This window comes from Populus trichocarpa, chromosome 1 (genome assembly GCF_000002775.5).
Source record: "Populus trichocarpa isolate Nisqually-1 chromosome 1, P.trichocarpa_v4.1, whole genome shotgun sequence".
Classification (NCBI taxonomy): Eukaryota; Viridiplantae; Streptophyta; class Magnoliopsida; order Malpighiales; family Salicaceae; genus Populus; species Populus trichocarpa.
The window spans coordinates 12,437,544-12,457,121 of record NC_037285.2 but is presented as its reverse complement, the minus strand read 5'-3'; the positions used below and the strand labels follow the sequence as shown (position 1 = coordinate 12,457,121).

Here is a 19,578-nt window from a genome sequence, read left to right as displayed (position 1 = left end):
CATAGGCTTTGAAATTAACGACCATGTAAGCCTCTAGTGACCATCGTATTAACAACCACATGATTCAAACATGAGATTATAGAGAAGCAAACCGTTAGTTTTTATTAGAAAATATAAAAATATATATATATATACACACACACACACGTAGCAATCTGAATTAAACTACTAACATAACATACGCAACCACAATTTTAAGTGAAAAATTATAATGAAGACGTAAATATAAATCTATCAGACCATCTATCTCTTACAATCGTTATTTCTTAGTTGCAAAGCATTGGTCGTTTTGACCGCAGCTCAACTGGTCTAACCGAAAGTCAGGATTTAATTAGTAATTAAAGACCAAGCCAAACGTCTGAACGCGCAACGAAGGAACTGTTTGTTTGTGCCGTAAGCTATTTTTTTTTTATTGTTTTAATATGCAATGTTGGAATAAAATTTTTAAAAATATTATTTTAATATATTTTTATAAAAAATAAATTCCACCACGATCACCTACACTTCCATAAAAGAAGAGAGCACCCATTGAAAGATAACCAACCAGGAAGGAAACGTCTTCTTGGTTATAAATCTCATCCACTTCAGCCCCTTTTCACTTCACTTCTTTCGTTCCTACACGCCATTCTCTCCCTCTCTCTCCTCTATTCCTGTGTGTGTACGTGGTTGTCTCGCTATTTTCCACTTTTAAACTTTTTCACTTTTCTTTCCCATCTTGTTCCCCACCGTCATTGCTTCTGTTTTAGGTTTTGGTTTTGAATCATAGTTCATTTTCTTTTAAATCCATGGTCTGCATGCCATCGAATTCTTGGTTGGTGCTCTGCTATCATCACTTCTCTGCGATATAATTGCTCTGATCAAAGTTCAGTTCTTTCTTTGCTGTGTTTACACCTTGTATTCAATCCTCAACTGGGTTTCTTTGTTGTCTTGCTTTTCCTTCATTTCCTCCAGTTTTCATTTTTTTCATCCCGCGGTTCCTTTTTGAGGATTGAAAGCTGAAGGAAAAACCATGAAGTGTTTCTATATTTTCAAGGATAAATTTAAGAACAAGAAAGGACAAGCAAATTCAGCCCCAGAACCGAGTGATCACCAAAGCAAATCAAATAGTTCACCTCGTCGTACAGCGAAATCCTTACCATCTCCAAGAAGCATACCTGAATTGTACAAAGAGAAGGAGCACAATTTGCGAGTTTTCAGTTTTCAAGAGCTTAAAGAGGCAACAAATGGTTTTAACAGATTGCTTAAGATTGGAGAAGGTGGCTTTGGGAGTGTGTATAAGGGAACAGTCAGACCTGCCAGTGGTCAAGGCGATCCTGTAGTGGTTGCCATTAAAAAGCTCAACAATCATGGCTTACAGGTACAATCTCTCTCTGTTTTTTTTTTTCCGTTGAGAATTCCAATCTCATTTTTTCTCTGTAATTTTTGTCCTTAATTTTCTTTTAAAAATTCCTTCTGTTTATATTTCTAGTTTTTACTCTTTTCAATTGCCTTTTGCATTCAGCGTTGTATTTTGGTGGAGAGACTATATGTATGAGCATCATGCTATAAATTGAAAAAAATATCATGTTTTGCTTTCGCTTTCAGTTCATGATCAAGATGAAAAAGATTGCTGTAAAAATAAAGAACTGAAAAAGGATGCCTTTTTTGGTGATTGACTGATGTACTGGCATACCCGTTCCTGTGACGATCACAAAACTGTAATGCGCTACAGTTTCGAGTCTTCGAATGACCTTACAGATACTAAATTCGAATTGGTTGGGGGAGTTGATGTTGAAATCAAAACCTGACATGATCATGTGAAGAAATTTTTTGGCTGTCTATGCTTACACGAGACACAAATCATGTCATTTTTCTGTCAACAATGTCTTTGGCCAAGGTAGCAAGACGATTCCGTTTGGATATGCATATGCAGGAGTCTTGAGTTCCATTCTTAATAATGTTGGTAGTGATAAATTAGACTTTGTTTCTCATTCGGTGATTGCCAGTTGTATAGGATACAAGGGAGAGAGTATTGTGAATGAGCAGAATTAAGTTGGTATTATCCCAAAATATATTAGCAAGAGAAAAGAAGCTAAGTTCAAATGTCCAGTAGACAACAATCTGCAATAAGCCAACGTCTTCGCATGTCTTAAACTTGAACTTTATGAAGAGAATTAGATTATAATTAGGAAAATGGAATGTTTTTCTTGGAGTTAAGTTAATTGGATCCAAAACGAAGCCCTCAGATCTTGGAATCTTCTATCTAGTTCTAAAATCGTAAATTCTTGAAGATTCTTTTAGGGCATATATTATTTCTTCCAACGGTACACGGTTCAAGCTGAAGTTTTTTTTTTTTGGTAATTTTGATGAATATTGGCCTTCATTGAGTGTTATGCGTTTTCTTTTCTTTATTGTTTATATATATTTCTTCATTTCATTTCATCAACTACATTGAAATGTTTTTTCATTTGTCACTGTCCTTTTCTGATATAGGGTCATAAACAATGGCTTGCAGAAGTTCAATTTCTTGGAGTTGTTAGTCACCCGAACCTAGTGGAACTTCTAGGTTACTGCTCTGTTGATAGTGAAAGAGGGATCCAACGGCTTCTGGTTTATGAATATATGCCCAACAGAAGCTTAGAAGATCATCTTTTCAAAAGAGGTCCACCCACTCTGTCATGGAGGAAAAGATTAGAGATAATCCTTGGTGCTGCTGAAGGATTGGCTTATTTGCATGGAGGAATGGAAGTCCAGGTACTGTTTAGAATGACCTAGATGAACTGAATTAATGTCCCCTTTACCTGTAACTGTGCAAAATCAAAATCTGTAGTGATCTATGAAAGTGGAGCCTTCTTGCACTTTCATGCTTTCAAGTTGTGGCTATTGGCGTGTGTACCTTTAGGTATTGGCTAAAGGAGGAAATTTCAAGTCAAGGTCTTAAATTCAAAATCGTATCAAATTAATATAAGATAAAATGACCCTTTCTGGGCCATCAAACTGGTTGAGTCATCCAGAATTTGAGCTCCTGGTTTGGATAGGTCGTTGCTTCATGTGAGAACATTGTTTCCCTTCTCGCTGCGAATTGATAAGTCTCCAGCCCTGGAAGATGATATAACTTGGCCACTGTCCTCATTCTTTTCTGGCAGGGGATTTGATTGGCTCGTAAAAAATGCCCCATAGCTTCCGAAAGGCATTTCTGAATCTACTGTTCAGACCTCTCATTGCATAGATGACAAGTCGCACCATTGCCTGATTTTACACCACAGGATATTATTGTGAAAAACTGCCATGGTATAAAACCTTGGCAGAACTCATTTTCTGCATCCAATTTATTGTAACTTCTTTTCCTAAGGGTATCTTTTTTTTTTTTGTGATTTGGAGAAGCTGTGAATTGTACAAGCGGGCATTGTGTATCTTATTTTGTTTATGAAAGACCTTAACTTTCTTGGCTTTACATTGAAAGTTTTGGTACATTTGAAAGCAGCCTCTTTTCAATTATAAAATTTTAATCTTTTTCTGCCACAATTGTACAGGTTATTTATCGAGATTTTAAATCCTCGAATGTTCTTTTGGATGAGGACTTTAAACCGAAGCTCTCTGATTTCGGGCTTGCTAGAGAAGGACCAACGGGTGATCGAACTCATGTATCCACTGCGGTGAGTAACTTTAAGACATTTATAAATGAAACCATCCCCTAATTTGTGTTCTTCATTATGTTGCTGAACCAAACATTGTAGCTGGTCAATGCAATCACCCATGAACTGCCACACTAGAAGGATGGTGCTCTGATTATTGAATTGATGTCTGGGACACTGAAAATAGTAGTCTGTCATTGCTAGGAGAAACCAAATTAATCTCTTCTCTTTCCTTTTATTTTTTTCCTTTCCTTCTTTAGTCATATCTATCAGATCATTAATGGATTTTTACCAGCAAAGTCCCACACTATTAGATCTGGATAAATGTGGTTCTGCAGGATGCCTTGCCCTAACCATCGATGATTGAGACAAAGCTTCATGATTATATTTCAAGATTGGTTTTTAGCCTTGCTTGTTTTTGTGTGGATGTGTCTTCTGGTGTCAGGTGGTTGGTACATATGGATATGCTGCTCCCGAATATGTTGAAACAGGCCATCTCACCATTCACAGTGATGTATGGAGCTTCGGCGTGGTTCTCTATGAAATCCTTACTGGCAGGCGAACGCTGGAAAGAAATCGCCCTGTAATAGAGCAGAAGCTTCTAGATTGGGTGAAACAATTTCCAGTTGACAGTAAAAGATTTAGCATGATAATTGATCCACGACTCATAAATGAGTACTCTTTCAATGCAGCAAAGCAAATTGCTAAGTTGGCAGATAGCTGCCTTAACAAGAACGCCAAAGAGCGACCGACAATGACTCAAGTGGTAGAGAGGTTGAAGCAAATAATACAAGATTTAGAAGGGGAGAACACCTCTACAAATAGGAATGCTGAGTCGTCTCAATCTAGCTTGTCAAGGCGCAAACAGAACAAGGTTTGTCCATGTGTATTATCTAAATGGTTTGGCTAGAGCCTGCACATCACCATACTTCACCGGCTAAACAATCTTTTGTGATTCTGGCAGGTCTAAATGCTTGGATGTTGAGCACAATTGAACGCCTGAAATCCATTGAAAAACAATACCCTGGAGTTACGAAATTTTGTATATGAGTTGATCCGAATCAATCTCAATTCGACTTAGCTATAGCATTCTTTTCTTGTTTTACTAGTTATCATTTTTCCTCTGTTAAGATCATGGATGTTGCGAGGCAATAAGATAAAGGCACATAGTAAATGAGAGTGGTTTTGAATCTTGATGCCAAATCTATGCCTGATCCCTGATGTAATCATAATGATTTATTTATTTATCTTTGAGCCAAAAATCGCTCACATACAAGTAAGATCGATGTGAAAGTTATCCTCGTACAAAATATATTTCTTAATGGCCAAGTCGTATGTATGCCAAGATTGACTTCTTGGAGTCTTGGATGATGACATCTTTGTGTGATTTATTTATTTTAATGGTTTCTTAGAAAACATGGCAACTAATCAGGGTTCACGTGACAACCACATGTTTTTACTTAAAAACCTGACTGTGGAATACGTGGCAACACGCGACATTGATAACGCGATAGAGTATATTTGTTTAAGAGGCCTGTCAGAATAAAATTACAAGGCGTCAACATGCACCATCAATGACGAGTTAGAGTATATTTATTTAAGAGATACACCGCTCTTGAAAAACATAAAATTCATGCTTTTTATGAGGTGCGCTGCACACCACACCTCATAGATAAACACATTTTAATAGTGTTTCATCAGCGTGAAAATAATAATTTTCTAAAATGTTTTTATTTTAAAAATATATTAAAATAATATTTTTTTATTTTTTTAAAAATAATTTTTAATATTAACATATTAAAACGATTTGAAAATATATAAAAAATATTTTTACACAAAAAAAAAATTTAAAATTGACTCAACCTCTATTTATAAAACAATACTAAACAACAGTTGTGGAGGCAAGGGGAACTGGCAGGACCCCGGCCCAAATAAAAAAATTTTTTCCAGCCCATTCTTGTATAAAATAATTAAAATTTTAAGTATTTTTTCTCTACTTCTTATCTCTTTTTTTTTCAAGGAGGACCTACTTCTTCTCTTTTTCTCAGCCCCTCCTTGCGTCATCCATCCAGAATCAATGTTGATTTTTTTCAAGGGGGACCTACTTTCTTTTAATTTGGCCCCCCTTGATTTTTTTTACTTGCTCCGCCCCTGCTCAACGGGGTCTTACTCTGCAACTGGCCTGAGTTCGACGTATTGCTATGATTCTTAATTTAAAATTTACTCAAAGTGGCTGTGTTGAATGATTGATATTTGTAAAAGTTTTGTTTTGGGAGCCTTTATACTTTTTGATATTTAAATAAATATTTTTTGAGAGAAAATATCATGTTATTGTCGAGAGGTATTCTTCTCAGCAAAATCTATAAAATTAAAAAATAAGTTTGGGATTTAATTGATAATAATAGGGTAAACCATTAAGGCCTAAACTGAGGTTTCTCCGAAGAAAAACTCATGAAGATACGATAGCCTTCGGCTACATGAATTCATTATTCAAGTGAGAAGCATTGCATTACAGGCTGGTCTAAGCCGGGTCTGGCCTGATAAATCAAGTGTTTTGAGCTCCGGCTTTGGTCATTGGAGCCCACCTCCAGCCCACATTATGTTCTTAATTACTTCAGGCGTGCTCAATATTTATCCGTGAATTTACTTATTTGTTTTTTTTAAGAAAAAAGGAAAATCTCAAAGCATAACTGGAGAAGGAAAAGGGGAAAATAGTTCACTTCAATTCAAACAGTAGCCCACAACAGGAGTTTTCTCTGCCGTTTCCTTCTGGTAATCAATTCTAAACAATTTCTCCTCACTTTTTTTTTTTTTTATCTTTTTTAAATTTATCAGCTCGGAAAGTGCCTGGAGACTTAATTGAAGATCTTCTCTGTGGAAATCCTAATCGGTACTGCTACAACGTTGGGATTTTTACTTGCTTCCTCATCTTCTGTGTAATAGTGAGTTAAATTGTTTCCCGTCTTTAGCTAATTTGTTGTTTTCTTTCTTTCTTTCTTTAATTGTACGTTGTGTAATATTGCTGCTGCTGCTGCTGTGAATTTGTCATGTATAGAGGGTTCTATCTTTTTTGGTATGAAACTTGGCGTCAGAATATCCTTCTAGAGTCCTAATTCTCCATTTTGTTTTTCAAACTTACTTATGATGCGAGTTGAAGGTGGAAGATGAGGATGAGATGACATGGGGACTATCTTGGAATTATAACTTTGACTAAAAATCTCTTCACACAGCTTTGTGGAAGAATCTTGTATTGAGAGACGAGTGATTTCCTTCAGGATCTATTTGGAAGATCAAAGCCCTTTCTTTACACTGTCTTCTGTCTTTCTTTTCTTTTTGTATGGGAGGTGGCTTGCATACGATTCTGACAGTTAGTAATCCTACAGAAAACGGAAAAGGTGGTGGTGAAGTGGTACTATTTCTCTGAGGGTGCATCTGAATCTCTCAATCATTTGTTGTTTCACTGTTGCCGCTGTTTGGAAATTGGAGCACTTCAGGCTTTGGGGATATTGAGTTGAATGCTTGGCTTGGTGGAGGTGTCTGTAGTAGGAAAATGGAAGTTATGAACTGGTAGTCCACTAGCTATAATTTTGTTACCAAGGAATGCGACAAAACTGGGTGCGCAATGGAAAAGAGTCTTCGCCTTCTTATAGATAATTCAGTTACAAATTTAAATTCTGGCACACGGGGAAACTGTTTGCAAGTGTAATTTATGCTACAGAGTTTATTAACTAATTATTTTTATCTAAGTTTTGTTCTCTGTAAATGGGATGGCACCCCCTTGATAGCTTTAGAATAGGTTTCTTTTTCAACAAAAGAAAAGAGAAGAAAGGTAGATACGAGTAAAGATATGGAACATTATAGTATATAAAGTTAGGAACAAGTTTAATGTACACAGTAGTTTAACAAAACTGAGACCTGGGAGCTTATGATTAATCTCTGCAATGTTGATCTCTTAGGAAGTATGGTTTCATCTAGTCTTTATAAATTATTTGGAGCATATTTTTCATGGAACCTGAAAGGATTGCACTGCTTCGGGAGATGAATAAGATCACAATTGAATTTTAAAATGTATTTATTTAAGCAAATGTCAAGAGAAAGAAATCTGTTGACTTGATGGTATGATGAATGAGATTGACTGATCTTAGAAAGTACGGGCCACCCTAACACACCCTAAATGATGAGTCATCTTTTAGCTGTCCATAATCTTGGCTGACAAAACATTAGCTTAAAAGAATTATTCTCCATTAGTGGCATGGAGATATAAATACAGATTTTGATTCTTTTATATAACCATCTCAAGAGTTTGGCAGGTCATGCCAAAAGTATGGTGCACATGTAAGATACTTTTTCTCTACTCTTCTTTCTTTTCTACCTATGATTCAATGAGCTATTCAGTGTCTTACATGAACGTGCACGTCTTTGTTTTATGCCAGAGCAGCTTCCTTAGTTTTCTGAACACTCTTGTCTTTGATAAAGCCAATGTAAAGGTTAGTTCCATGGGAGTCACACTCCGATAGTTTTTCGTTCCGACCACCTTCTGACATGCTTTTAACAAACTCCACTAATTGCCGCCAGTTGTCCCCTTCAAACAACTTCTTATTCATTCTTAGATATGTAAATGCAGTCAATCCATTGCCAGATTCTGATCTACTTGTTGCCAAAACTTGTGTGTATGCACCTGCATCATACCTCTCCAATGCATTCTCCCCAGCAAGTTCAGTTCCAGCAGTCCTCGTAGCCATCTTCACTTGCCGCACTAATCCTTGTGGAGAACAATTTGCATGTTCTGGCTGTTCTCCATCTCGCATTTCCATGCAGGTGAAATTGAATACAACCCCATGTTTACTGAACATCCGTGCTATTGGTAGGTACCCATCATGGTGTCTAGTATTATAGTATCCTGCAGTTAGTTCAGCTGCATGAGACCTCGTTCTGTAATGCCAATGAATTCCTGCTACCTTTCCCGATAGTTGTGCTCCAGTTCCTTGAAATATTCCTTCTGCAGCTGCTAGGATTTTTTCGCCATGCTCTAGTAGCTTCCCTGAGTACCATTCTAAGAAGAACTGTCCATATTCAGTATTCCATGTTCCATCCCTGCGGAAAAATCCAGTTTCTTCAGGAAAATGATTATACTGGCCGGAATCATGGGGTCCTCCTCGTCCCCAGTCTTTCTTTCCAAGTGCTTCAGCTGATGCTTCCAGTGAAGCTCTCATGTACTGTTCAACATAAAAGTTGTTTTTAGGAGTTAAACTTTCCATACTTAATAAATGACATGCTATCTGGTTTATTCTGATAATTTGATTCCATAAGATACATCGTGTTATCAATTGATGGGGCACTCAATCTGTGGATTGCTCAAATTGGCTGACTAGCATGCTAAAAAAATTGCAGTTTAGGATGCAACCAAATTTACCTTGTCATAGCATTGGAATTCTCCAATTCCAGGAAACCTCCATGTGCCATTGGTTTCTGGATAAGCTGGGTATCTCAGCTCTCCACATGGACCCATCCCCACTTGAATTTCCTGCAATAAAAGCTGAATCAGTTTCTAAATCTTCAGGCTGTAATCTTTACTTGTAGATAACCAAGGGGGTTATTCATGATTTTTTTTCTCTCGAAATGGTTGTGTTCCCTTCTATCCCGTGAGGCTCTAATTTTTTATAGCATACAACTGAGTTATTTATTTTCTTCTCTCTCTTATCTTGTGGATCCTTTTTATTTCAGTTTCCCTCCGACAGTCTTGGTCAAATAGAACCAAGTGGAACCTATAATCTTGCATGGATGATGATGGTTCTACCACTGGAATATATATATTGCTGCAACTTTAATTCAGTGAAAAGTGAAAAACATAAAGAAAGTTTGTTCCCTAAGCTTATATTTAGTACCAATGATGAGCTCAAAAGGAATTGATGCTTGCAAACTAATTAGTGATGAACTTGTGCTTAAACCGTGTTTCAAGCTCAGTAGGCTTTTAATTGAGAGATTATGCAAAAATAGAAAAAATTATTTTTAACTTCACCTAATAATTTAAATGTTTAGATTGAGTAGTCATTTAATTATTTTCCTTTTGTTTCTAATTTTTTTTTGGTTGCTCAAAATGCTTACATAAGACAATAAAATACCTTATTTTCTTCCTCTTCCATAGATATTTGATTTCTAATGACCAACGTTAACTCTCACTTTATATTTTTCATTTCTGTTATTTGGTTGCTTCCCTTCTAGGTAAAACTATGCACACTTATCGAGATCTCTCTGATCTACTACCTTGATATGACATGAATTAGACATTCAGAATGATTTATTGTTATTTCCAATCCATATGAAATGGTGGTGATTGATGGACTTGCTGTACAAAACTATGTGACTCCCCCTTTTCTTTTTAAATGTTTGTATTTATGCATGTATGTGTGTGATCCATGAAGGATTTCCATGTTAGCATTCTGTTGATGCACTTTTCAAAATTCTTATCGCCATAAAACTAATAACAGTGATTTGATTGGTATGGGCATGTTCTATGATGTGTCTACATGAGTTTGAATAATAATACTTGAAGTTTGTTACATGTTGTCATTTTGTGAAGTAAATTGATGATTATCTATGCGTCCAATTTACCCAAATTTCATCTCTACGCCCAAAAAATAGCACCAAAAGGTGTGATGTCTAGAAGCTCACCATAATAACATCTCCTAGGTAATCTTTGAATCTCTCGCGGAAGCTCCTCATGTAATCACTGTAGACCTGTATGGGTGTCCTTCCTCTTAGTATTGGTAACGAGTCACAGCCCAAGGAAATGTACTCAGGATTCCTCCTTCCTGATCTGTCTGTGTAGACAAGATCAGGGTTTTTGCTCATCTCTTCAAGCACCCATGGAGGCAGGGGAATGCTAAAATTTGAAGAGAAAGAAGGGATTAGTCATTATTTAACTTGTCTTTTGCCTAGTTTAAAATAGAGTTAATCACCCGCAACATGCAAAGAATATTAGTCAGGCTTATCAAATGAAATTAGTACTTAACAGAAGAAAAAAATCACTGCATGGCACTTTAAGTGGCCAAGTCTGAAAAGGTCTTTAATAGGCTCTTAAGGAATCTGAATAATATTATTATTTGACGAATTCATCTCTTAATCTTAAATCTTAAAAGAGAAAACTATCAAAACTAAAATTCATTGCTTATTTGTGACTTTCACCCAAAACCCACTTCCAAACAGAAAAGTTTAGGCTTTATAGTACCTGCAAGAATCTCCAACATTTCCTCCACACTGATGAAAGGACATGACTACTTGAAGCTTCAGGCCATGCTTTTGCACCATCTGCACAAGCTCTGCATACCCTTCCCAGTTGTATTTTAAAGGCCCATCTTTCTCCACCAATCCCCACCAAGCATCCACCATCACTCCTTCGACTCCTGCACTTCTCAAGGCCATCAAGCTAGCATTCATTGCTCTTGGCTTGTTCAAGTTCCCCCCAATTGTTATTGTGTCAAGTGGCAGCATCACAAACACAGGCACTTTAGAGTCATTGCTACTACGAGGACCTGATATTGCATGTAGTTCTCCCCCCTTCTTGCTTTTCCTTCCTTCTGTCATCAAGATTTCATCGTGTGAAAGCTGTGCTTCTTGCATTGAATTCTTTGCTTGAAGACGGCATGATGGCTTGATATGCGCAAAGCAAATTGTGCCAGAAAAATCATCAGGAGTTTTAGGGCTTCTGGTGTCTTTTAGACTGATAAAAGAAGTTGAAGATTGCAGTGCTGAAGTCATTTTTCTTTTTGGTGTCTTAAGAACAGAAGAGGGAGAGAAGAAATGTAGGAATGAATGAATGAATGTGCCGTGTGTTCATTTATTAGAGAAACTCAGGTTCAGGTTTTTCAAGGATAAAATTTTGGTGGGCACTACTCTAAAGAGAAAAAGTGCAAACAATGAAAACTACTCTGCCACCTTTTCAATGTCATTTTCACCATATGTGGTTGCACCTTTTTCCTTTATGTTATGCTAGGAAAAAAATTCCAGTTTTTATTTTCCATCCATTGAATTAATCTTGATTGTCGGATGCTGACTCAAGGGTATAATTGGCATCTTATTGTTCAAAACTTATTTTTATGCATGATCTTTCCCACATGGGAGCTGTGAGGTCAATATTAGCTCTTTACTCTCGTTTGCTTGATAACAGGCAATTGGAATATCTTGAAGGATGCATCTAATATTTTGACTATTGTCTTTTTTGTTGCCTACCTACTTGAAGGTTTAATCAGTTAATTATCCATGGTTTGTTAAGTCAAATGGCTGTAAATTGCAGAAGATTGCTCTAAACTCTATTTTGAAACTATTGGGTTTATTGTTTTTTCTTGTTCAGCACTTGCCTTCCAATTTCTAACGGATGCACATGGTAACAAGTTCATGGACTACAAAAACTTTTTATGATATTAGACATGCTAGTGAAGATTGCACTATATGAGCAGGCATTAGCCACTATTACTGATAGAGGGGTTTTATTTTCCCTTTTCAGTTTGGCTATTATCATGCTTATCATATCAAATCTCTGGGAGTGGTGAACAATGGGTGGGTTTCTTTTGCCACTATCTAGCTTAATTACCCCACAAAGTAAGTATGCATCCATTTGGCTTTATCTTCATCCCTACTTAATATGATTTTCTGTGGCAGGTAAAATCTTGATTTTTTTTTTCCTTTTTAGTTTTGCACAGATTCAGATTAGAGACTGGAGGTTCCTTTTGATTAGGAAAACATGTGGCTGTAATAAGTCTCTTTTTTCATTATTCTTGGAATTCTCTATCTGCATGCTTCAACTATTCAAAGCTTGGCTGCTTCTTTGAATTAACTATTCTCCATTGGAATTGTGAACCTCCACTGCCATGCAAGTCTTCATCAATTAGATTGAACTTGCCTTTATCTTGCATAACGTTATTCCACTTTTTTGCTAGTGTGTTGACTGTTGAGAAATATGAACACCTTATGGATGCAATATTCATGGAGAATACCTAGGGTGTTTTCCTCTCTTCATGTGCATTTTGGTATCAAATTATCAATGCTTGGTATTGGATGGAGTTCTATACACAGCATAGATAAATAAATCAAGATTTAAAATTTAATACCAGCAATACTTGTACTTTATACAACTTAATTATTTTTCTGTCTATGTTTACCTTTTTCCAGTGATCTCTTCACTACATAATCTTGTAGTTTGTGGTAGTTATAAGTTGCTGCATTTATCACTATAAAAATGATGAATTGCAAGCTCTCTCTCATTATGTATATAGTGATTGCTTGCTTTGTCTGTCTTGACCGTTGTGAGCACTGGTGTCATGTGATAGCTTTGCAGAGCAACCAATGCCTGTGTTGCATTTCTGAAGAGAAGTGTATTTTTGAAATTACACAAGCACACGCATACTAAACCATTCATAATTTCCTTTGCTCTTTTTTTTTTGTTTTCTCTGTTTTTTTTTCAAAGTTTTACAACTTTTCTTCCCATTTGATGATGATGATGATGATGCCTGCACATAAACAACAGAATATATGTTATGTAATTTTCCAGTTTAGCATTAGTCACTGGAGCAAATTCTGAAACGAGAATAAAGTATTGGCGTAGAAGAAGCGTACAATTGGTGATAGATAGTTAACCCAGTGGGTCCTCGTTAATAGAGAAGATAATCACGAATCTCTCACACTCGATGTAGATATTTTGGTATTTATTGAAGCAAGGTCTTTTGAGCTTAGCTGTATGCTGCCTGAGTGGTTAGCCATCATTACAATTTCGTGGAGGAAGTGAGGTCTTATCTCTTCCCCTATCTCTCTGACTCACTTTCTCACGCGTCACACACCAACGGGACTTGTGAATGAGAAGACTTAAAAGAGCGGGAGAAAACAAATGGAAGGGGAAGGGAGAAGGAAAGAGGTGGAACAGGAACTTGTGTAAGCAGGAATTAACCATGTGGTGAAAATCAAACATGAAGACGTGGGCCTCCAAGTACAAAACATATTTGCAGTTTTAGGGCACAAATTGATAATACCAGCGAAGTTTCACATTATATAGAGGTTCCGGGTCTTGACTACTGAGAAAACATTGCACCCTGAAGTTTGTAATTTTGTGACAATCATCTAAGGGAATTAGCTCCATTCTGCTTCTGGGTTAAGCATAACTTCAGCTGCAGTCCCTCCCAATGATATGCCTGTCGTCACCACGAGGCTCTGATTCACATACGTTGAATTTTGCTAAAAAACGGTGGGAATTTATTTTCCAGGCAGAAACTCCGGTACCGGGCAACCCCTTGCTTTACTTCACGGTAAATTTGATTTCACTTCAAAGTCCACAGCTCCGTGAGATAGGTGGGATTAACTTTAATTGGCAGTGTCGGTACCTCACTTTTATCTCATGGAGAATCAAGTTTCAAACATCATCTACAGAATAACAGGATCTTCTTATATTCTTCTTTGGAGATGGATTGAGACTGAATTTGGACGGGAGGAAAAGACCCCATTTGCTAACACTTTTTCACGCTGGCGCATTGAAGGTACTATTGTCGTCTTGCCTGCCAATCGGTTCAAGGGCCCCCCGCAAAAGTTCAAAGCTCACACGCTCTTCTTTCTTTGCTTGACGTGGTTCTCTAATCTCCATTGCTTGAACGTTACCATTGAAAACGCCTGGCAGCCTTGTTAAGTGGCAATGCCTTGCAGTGCAAGTAATATATCAGCCTGTTTTAAGAGACTTAATTCACCCTTTTAATTTGTTTTCGGGAGCAATGAAAAGAGCAGTTGCTGACTGCTACGGCGCGTCAAAGCATGACCAAGTGTGAATATAGCAAAAATGGGGACCTTTTCTAACTAATAATAAGTCCTCCAAAACTGGTCTGGCAGACAATGACTTGAGCCGCGTTTAAGTTGTGTCCAGAAAACACAGATGTTTTTGTGGTGGAGGCTATAACTTGGTTTTGGGATCTGGTCCCGTATCTTCTTCATTTACACAGTCAAACTCCCCTTCAAGCACAAATACAGGGGAGTCGTGGTTAGCTTGTTAGTTTGTACAGCATACACGACTTTTGGCCTTGATAGGAATCTAGTTTTGGCTTCGATTGATTTTCCCCCCCAACCAAATGCATTGTAAGGTAACATTTTATTATTATTATTATTATTCCGAAACGTAAGAAAAAAGGAGATAATATAAATAAAAATTTATTTGGTTGAAAATACATTGATATAAAAATAAATTTGTTTTTAAAATTATTTTGGAGTGAATTTCTATACTTTCAAAATGTATTGTTTAGAGACAATATTTATTGTTTTTATTGCTCAATTATTCTTATAAAAAAATTTTAATTTCAAAATTATCTAAGACATGTAAGAATAAAAATTATTATTATTATAATTTTAAAATTTGATCTGGATCACGGGTCGAGAGGATCAACTTGAATTGACATTTTTTTAAATGATTAAAACGACGTTGTTTTGACAATTTTTTTTTCGAAAAAGTCAATGGTTTTTTTTTTACCCGAGTTATGATCAGATTTTATCCTGAGTTGCTGGTCTACCCTGGTTTTTTATCAGGTTAGGTCTAGTCAATTCTTCTTCTATTTTTTTTTAAACTCGGTCTAGAGCATAGGTTGGCCAAGTCTCAAGTTGATGTATCGACAAAAAAAATGTCGATGAGTTTTTTATCCGAGTTTTTATCAGATTTTACCCCAGTTTGCTAGTTGACCCTAGTTTTTTTATTGGATTAGATTGGGCCAATCATCCCTCTATTTTTTCTTAAACTCGGTTTAAGCCATAAGTTGGCAATGTCTCAAGTCAATTTGCCAAGCCAACCCAGGTTTTACAACTAGGGTTATTATACTTTATTAATTTCATCACTCAATGTAAAATATGTTAAAAAAATAACATATAAGTTTGACATTAATACATATTAATGGTAAAACAATTTTTTCCCCCCATCTTATTCATCATTAACCAAATATGATACTTTTACCCTTGTTTTTCCTTGTACTTCACTACAAAACACAATTCTATCTTCGTTTCTTATTCCATCTTGTTTCTTTTATTCTCATTGTATGTCTTTTGTATCCCAGGACAATAACCATAAATGCATAGCTGGAACCTTTTGCTCATGTCTATTTGTAGGAAGTCTAACCTATCTGTCTAAATAGGTTAAAGATGATATCATCTTGCAATCCTAAAAAAAGAAAAATTGAAAAGATAAGGGAGGGAAAACAAGAGAGATCCATCAATTTCCCGTGTTAGGGCATTGCCTAGATACCACACTAATTTATTAGTCTTGCATTTTTTTATGAGGGTCATGGATTTGAATGTGTCTGTCATTATGTGTTTTTATTCTGCTGCTAACGACTCAATATATCAAGTTTGTGTCAAGCTTAATTTTGCTACAATACATAATACATAATTTTAGTAGTATTGCCTAGTAGACGGTGGGTTGCATCACCAGAAGTAAAAAAGTCATCTCGAAGGAACTCCTACAAGATATTTCATGGATGCTTTGGAACTTCTCCTATCATGGAGGTTTCTGAATTCTAATTGTTGATATTCTGTAACAAAGTCCTCTTTCATAGCTTATATATCTATCCTTTTCAAACATCATTTCCAACTTTAAAAAGTTTCTGTAAGCCATTTAACCAACTCAATCTTGAATTGTTAGAAAAAATATGAACAAGGAAAAAAATCGGTTCATAGTAAAATATGCTGCTAAAAATAAAATCTATCAAAGAAATTATTAAAGGATAAAAAAGGAAACATGAAAAGAATCTTTCAACAACAAGAAGATTTCCTTTCCATGAGAATTTCAAAGGAAAAAAAGTAGTAGTGAAAAATAAGTATCAACATGCGATGACAAATTAGAAAATTAGCACACAAAATCAAAACAATTAGCAAATTAACATAGAAGCAAAAAATTTTGGCCAAATAACACACTTTTATCTTGTTGCGCTTCAGAATAGCGACAAGGTGAAACTTCAACTATCTGGCTCAACCGGTCGACTGGTTCATAATGTTCAGTGAAACTGATCAACTGGTTCAAAAAATAACAAGAAAAATCTCAAAACTGCTAAAATTAGAAGGTCTCGACAAGATTTTTGATATCTAAAAATCTGACGGTTCGTGTAGCGATGCAATGACCACTATAGAGAAAACGACTCCCAGAAACTCTTGTAAACATTTATGCGCGATCCAACGATAGAATAAAAAATTATGGTCCTTTTGAGCTGTTATTTCTGACGTGACCAGACCTCTTTTTAGACCAGACATGTCCCACTGGTCCATAAATACTAGGGGTGAGCATTTCCGGTTCGGTCCGGTTTTGGGCTAAAATAAGTAATCGAACCGAAATTATTTTTTTTCAAGTTTTTGAACCGAACCGAACCGAAAACCGGTTCGAACGACCATGTTCGGTCCGGTTCGGTCCGGTTTTTTTTCCTTCCAAACCAATGTAAACCGAAAATTATTTCTGAGTTTTTTCACTAATTATATTTTTTCAGGGATTCTATTTTCGTTTTATTTCTAATTTTATAGATCTGTGCTTTCTGTGTATTTTCTGAGAAGTCTTTGCTTTCTCAACAGGTATGGTTCTTTTTTAAATTGGTTGGGCATGCATGATATCCAGAAATTCAACCCCGATTTTATTTTTGTTAGATCTTTGTCAAAAACTAAACTTTGCAAAAAGATACACGACAAAATGAAAGAACAGAAGTCATTTGACTGGAGGAAAAAAAAAACAAAGAAAATACAAAAGATATCTGTTATTAGAATGTAAAATCATCAAAACATTATTATTTGAAAAAGAGGAACAAATCAAAGAGGAAGGGCCAAACCCTTACACACTAGTTTAAAAAATCCCCTTTTTTTCCTCTCCAATCTTCCCTTCACTTTGTTTTGGAGCCACCACCACACACCTGCAAAGAAAAATCCTTAAACTTGCTCTCAATAGCAACCGATCCAACCTAGTTGCACCATCTCAGTCTCCTTCTCCAATCAAAGAGGAGAGATGCATAGAGAAGGAGAGGGGAGAGATGCAGAGAGAAAGGAAGGGTGAGGGGAGAGATGCATAGAGAAGGGGACGGCGACTGCTCTTCTGTGTAGGGAATGTAGCACCAACTCAGTCTCCTTCTCCAATCAAGGAGGAGGGATGCATAGAGAAGGGGAGGGGAGAGATGCATAGGGGGGCGGGTGCTCTTATGTGCATGGAATTTAGAGAGCAAAGTTTAAGTTTTAGGTTTAGGTTTAGAAAAAGTATCCTATTTATAGTTGGTTTTTTTAAGGATTGGTCTGGTTGAACCGGTTCGGTTCGGTTCGGTTCAATCGGTTTTAGACTTTAAAAACCGAAACCGAATCGAACCGAACCGGTTTTTTTTGTGATTTTTTAATCGGTTAACTCGGTTTTTTTTTTCGGTTCGGTTTTTTCGGTTTTTTTTTTTCCGGTTTTCTCGGTTTAATCGGTTTATCGGTTTTTTTGCTCACCCCTAATAAATACATTTGTTAGGCCATTCATATAATCTATTTGGGGCAGATCCTCATTAGTTATGGAAAACCCATACCTGACTACTCAGAATCACCCATTATCGCAAGCTCGACTACATCATTGACATTGAAAAATAGAGGACAACTACTGTGTTAACAATAACTTTTTAATATTTTAATTGAAATCTATTTTTGAGTCTATAAGAAGTTGGACAAAGATGTATATGTTGACTCATAAAATATATTTGGAAGAAAAGGTTCATTAAATTATATTTTTTTATGAAACGGTCGACCAATTAATACAACCGGATCTAACTGGTCGACCGATTGAGTTAAATAATTGGACCTTGTCATGTTTCAAAAGCGCAACAAGATAAAAATGTGTTATTTCTCAAATGGTATTATTATGCAAGATCTTTAAAAAAAACAGTAGTAATTTTAAAACATGCGATGTGATGGGTAGGTTAAAAAAAAGGCTAGAAATCCTAGTTGTTCGGGTCGGCCTGAACACATAGACATCTAGCTCAAACAACCATAAACATAACCAAATCAATCTTTGATCAAACATACCTTAAAGCATCTGTCTGACTCACAAAACAAGGTTATGTTACGTAGTTCAAAGAAGCAATATGACACAACCTTATTACTTGTTTTAGAAGTGACTATCGCTTGTAAAAAATCACATGTATATGTCTTCTAATTGGTTCATGTCTCAATGAAATAAAATTCATTATGTAATTAGATATTTTTATGATTGCATGCACGATAAAAAATCGCCATATCCTTTTATCGTTAGGAAAATCATTGCTCCATATCCTCTCATTGTTAGGTGAGCTACCACTGCTCCTACTCACATCGTCAAGTAAATCATGTGATCTTGAAAGGTCAGATGTATACACCACCATCCACAGAACAAAAAATTCAGAACATCCTCTTCACCATTATACAAAATCTTTTCTCTTATATATCTCTCTTATTTTTTTCTCTCTCTATTTTTCTTCTCACCAATTTACTATTTTAACCATAAAAAAATCCTTCAATTATACAAGGACTTGTTTTGCAGGAAAAACATCTAGCCCAAGATTAGTCTAGGAAAGCCTAACATCTCTTTGAAGCTTCAACGACTAGGAAACTAAAAAGTGAAATCTTTGAGAAAATTAATATGGATACCCATATATGGAGTTCCAATCATGTTAAGTTTGAATTCTGAAAACAATGCATCTCAATGCAACACATGAGATGGTTTCTAATTCCTAGTTTAATAAAAAAATTAAATATATAATTCACTTAAATGATCCTAAAATTCCCTAAAAAATCACCAAATACCATAACCATGTCATTACAGTCTCCTGTTTTAATTATAAAATATTTATTTTTACTAATTAACTATAAAAAATAATTATGTAAAATATATGGCAATTATGGTTCAGAAATAATAACATTATAAAATATGATTAGAAAAAAATATGAAATATTTTTATTTCAAGTAAATTCG

General features: G+C 35.9%; 2 protein-coding genes and 1 long non-coding RNA gene across 6 annotated transcripts; 2 read left to right on the top strand and 1 right to left on the bottom strand.

Moving 5' to 3' along the window:
- Nucleotides 1–519: 519 nt before the first annotated feature.
- LOC18096772 (probable serine/threonine-protein kinase PBL19) lies at nt 520–4,894 on the top strand. 3 transcript variants are annotated; one of them, XR_002979951.2, is made up of 6 exons: nt 521–1,357; nt 2,473–2,733; nt 3,513–3,635; nt 4,060–4,224; nt 4,307–4,488; nt 4,579–4,894. XR_002979951.2 is itself a non-coding variant. In XM_024594022.2 (5 exons), exons 1-5 carry the CDS (start codon nt 1,010–1,012, stop codon nt 4,370–4,372), a joined length of 963 nt encoding a protein of 320 aa, XP_024449790.1. In that variant the 5' UTR covers nt 520–1,009; the 3' UTR covers nt 4,373–4,489. The 3 variants fall into 3 exon arrangements, 2 of the variants coding, with proteins under 2 accessions (XP_024449790.1, XP_006385387.1); XM_024594022.2 differs by lacking the exon at nt 4,579–4,894 and having other exon boundaries at nt 520–1,357; nt 4,307–4,489; XM_006385325.3 differs by having other exon boundaries at nt 522–1,357; nt 4,060–4,488.
- A 621-nt stretch (nt 4,895–5,515) lies between these two features.
- LOC112326306 (uncharacterized) lies at nt 5,516–14,340 on the top strand. 2 transcript variants are annotated; one of them, XR_002979952.2, is made up of 3 exons: nt 5,625–6,556; nt 12,118–12,212; nt 12,304–14,340. It is a non-coding gene; the product is annotated as an uncharacterized LOC112326306 (long non-coding RNA). The 2 variants fall into 2 exon arrangements; XR_002979954.2 differs by lacking the exons at nt 12,118–12,212; nt 12,304–14,340 and adding an exon at nt 6,772–7,569 and having other exon boundaries at nt 5,516–6,556.
- LOC18096774 (beta-amylase 3, chloroplastic) lies at nt 7,835–11,536 on the bottom strand. The gene is made up of 4 exons (XM_006385327.3): nt 10,843–11,536; nt 10,287–10,497; nt 9,028–9,138; nt 7,835–8,830 (listed from the first exon to the last, which is right to left on the bottom strand). Exons 1-4 carry the CDS (start codon nt 11,370–11,372, stop codon nt 8,039–8,041), a joined length of 1,644 nt encoding a protein of 547 aa, XP_006385389.1. The 5' UTR covers nt 11,373–11,536; the 3' UTR covers nt 7,835–8,038.
- Nucleotides 14,341–19,578: the final 5,238 nt, after the last annotated feature.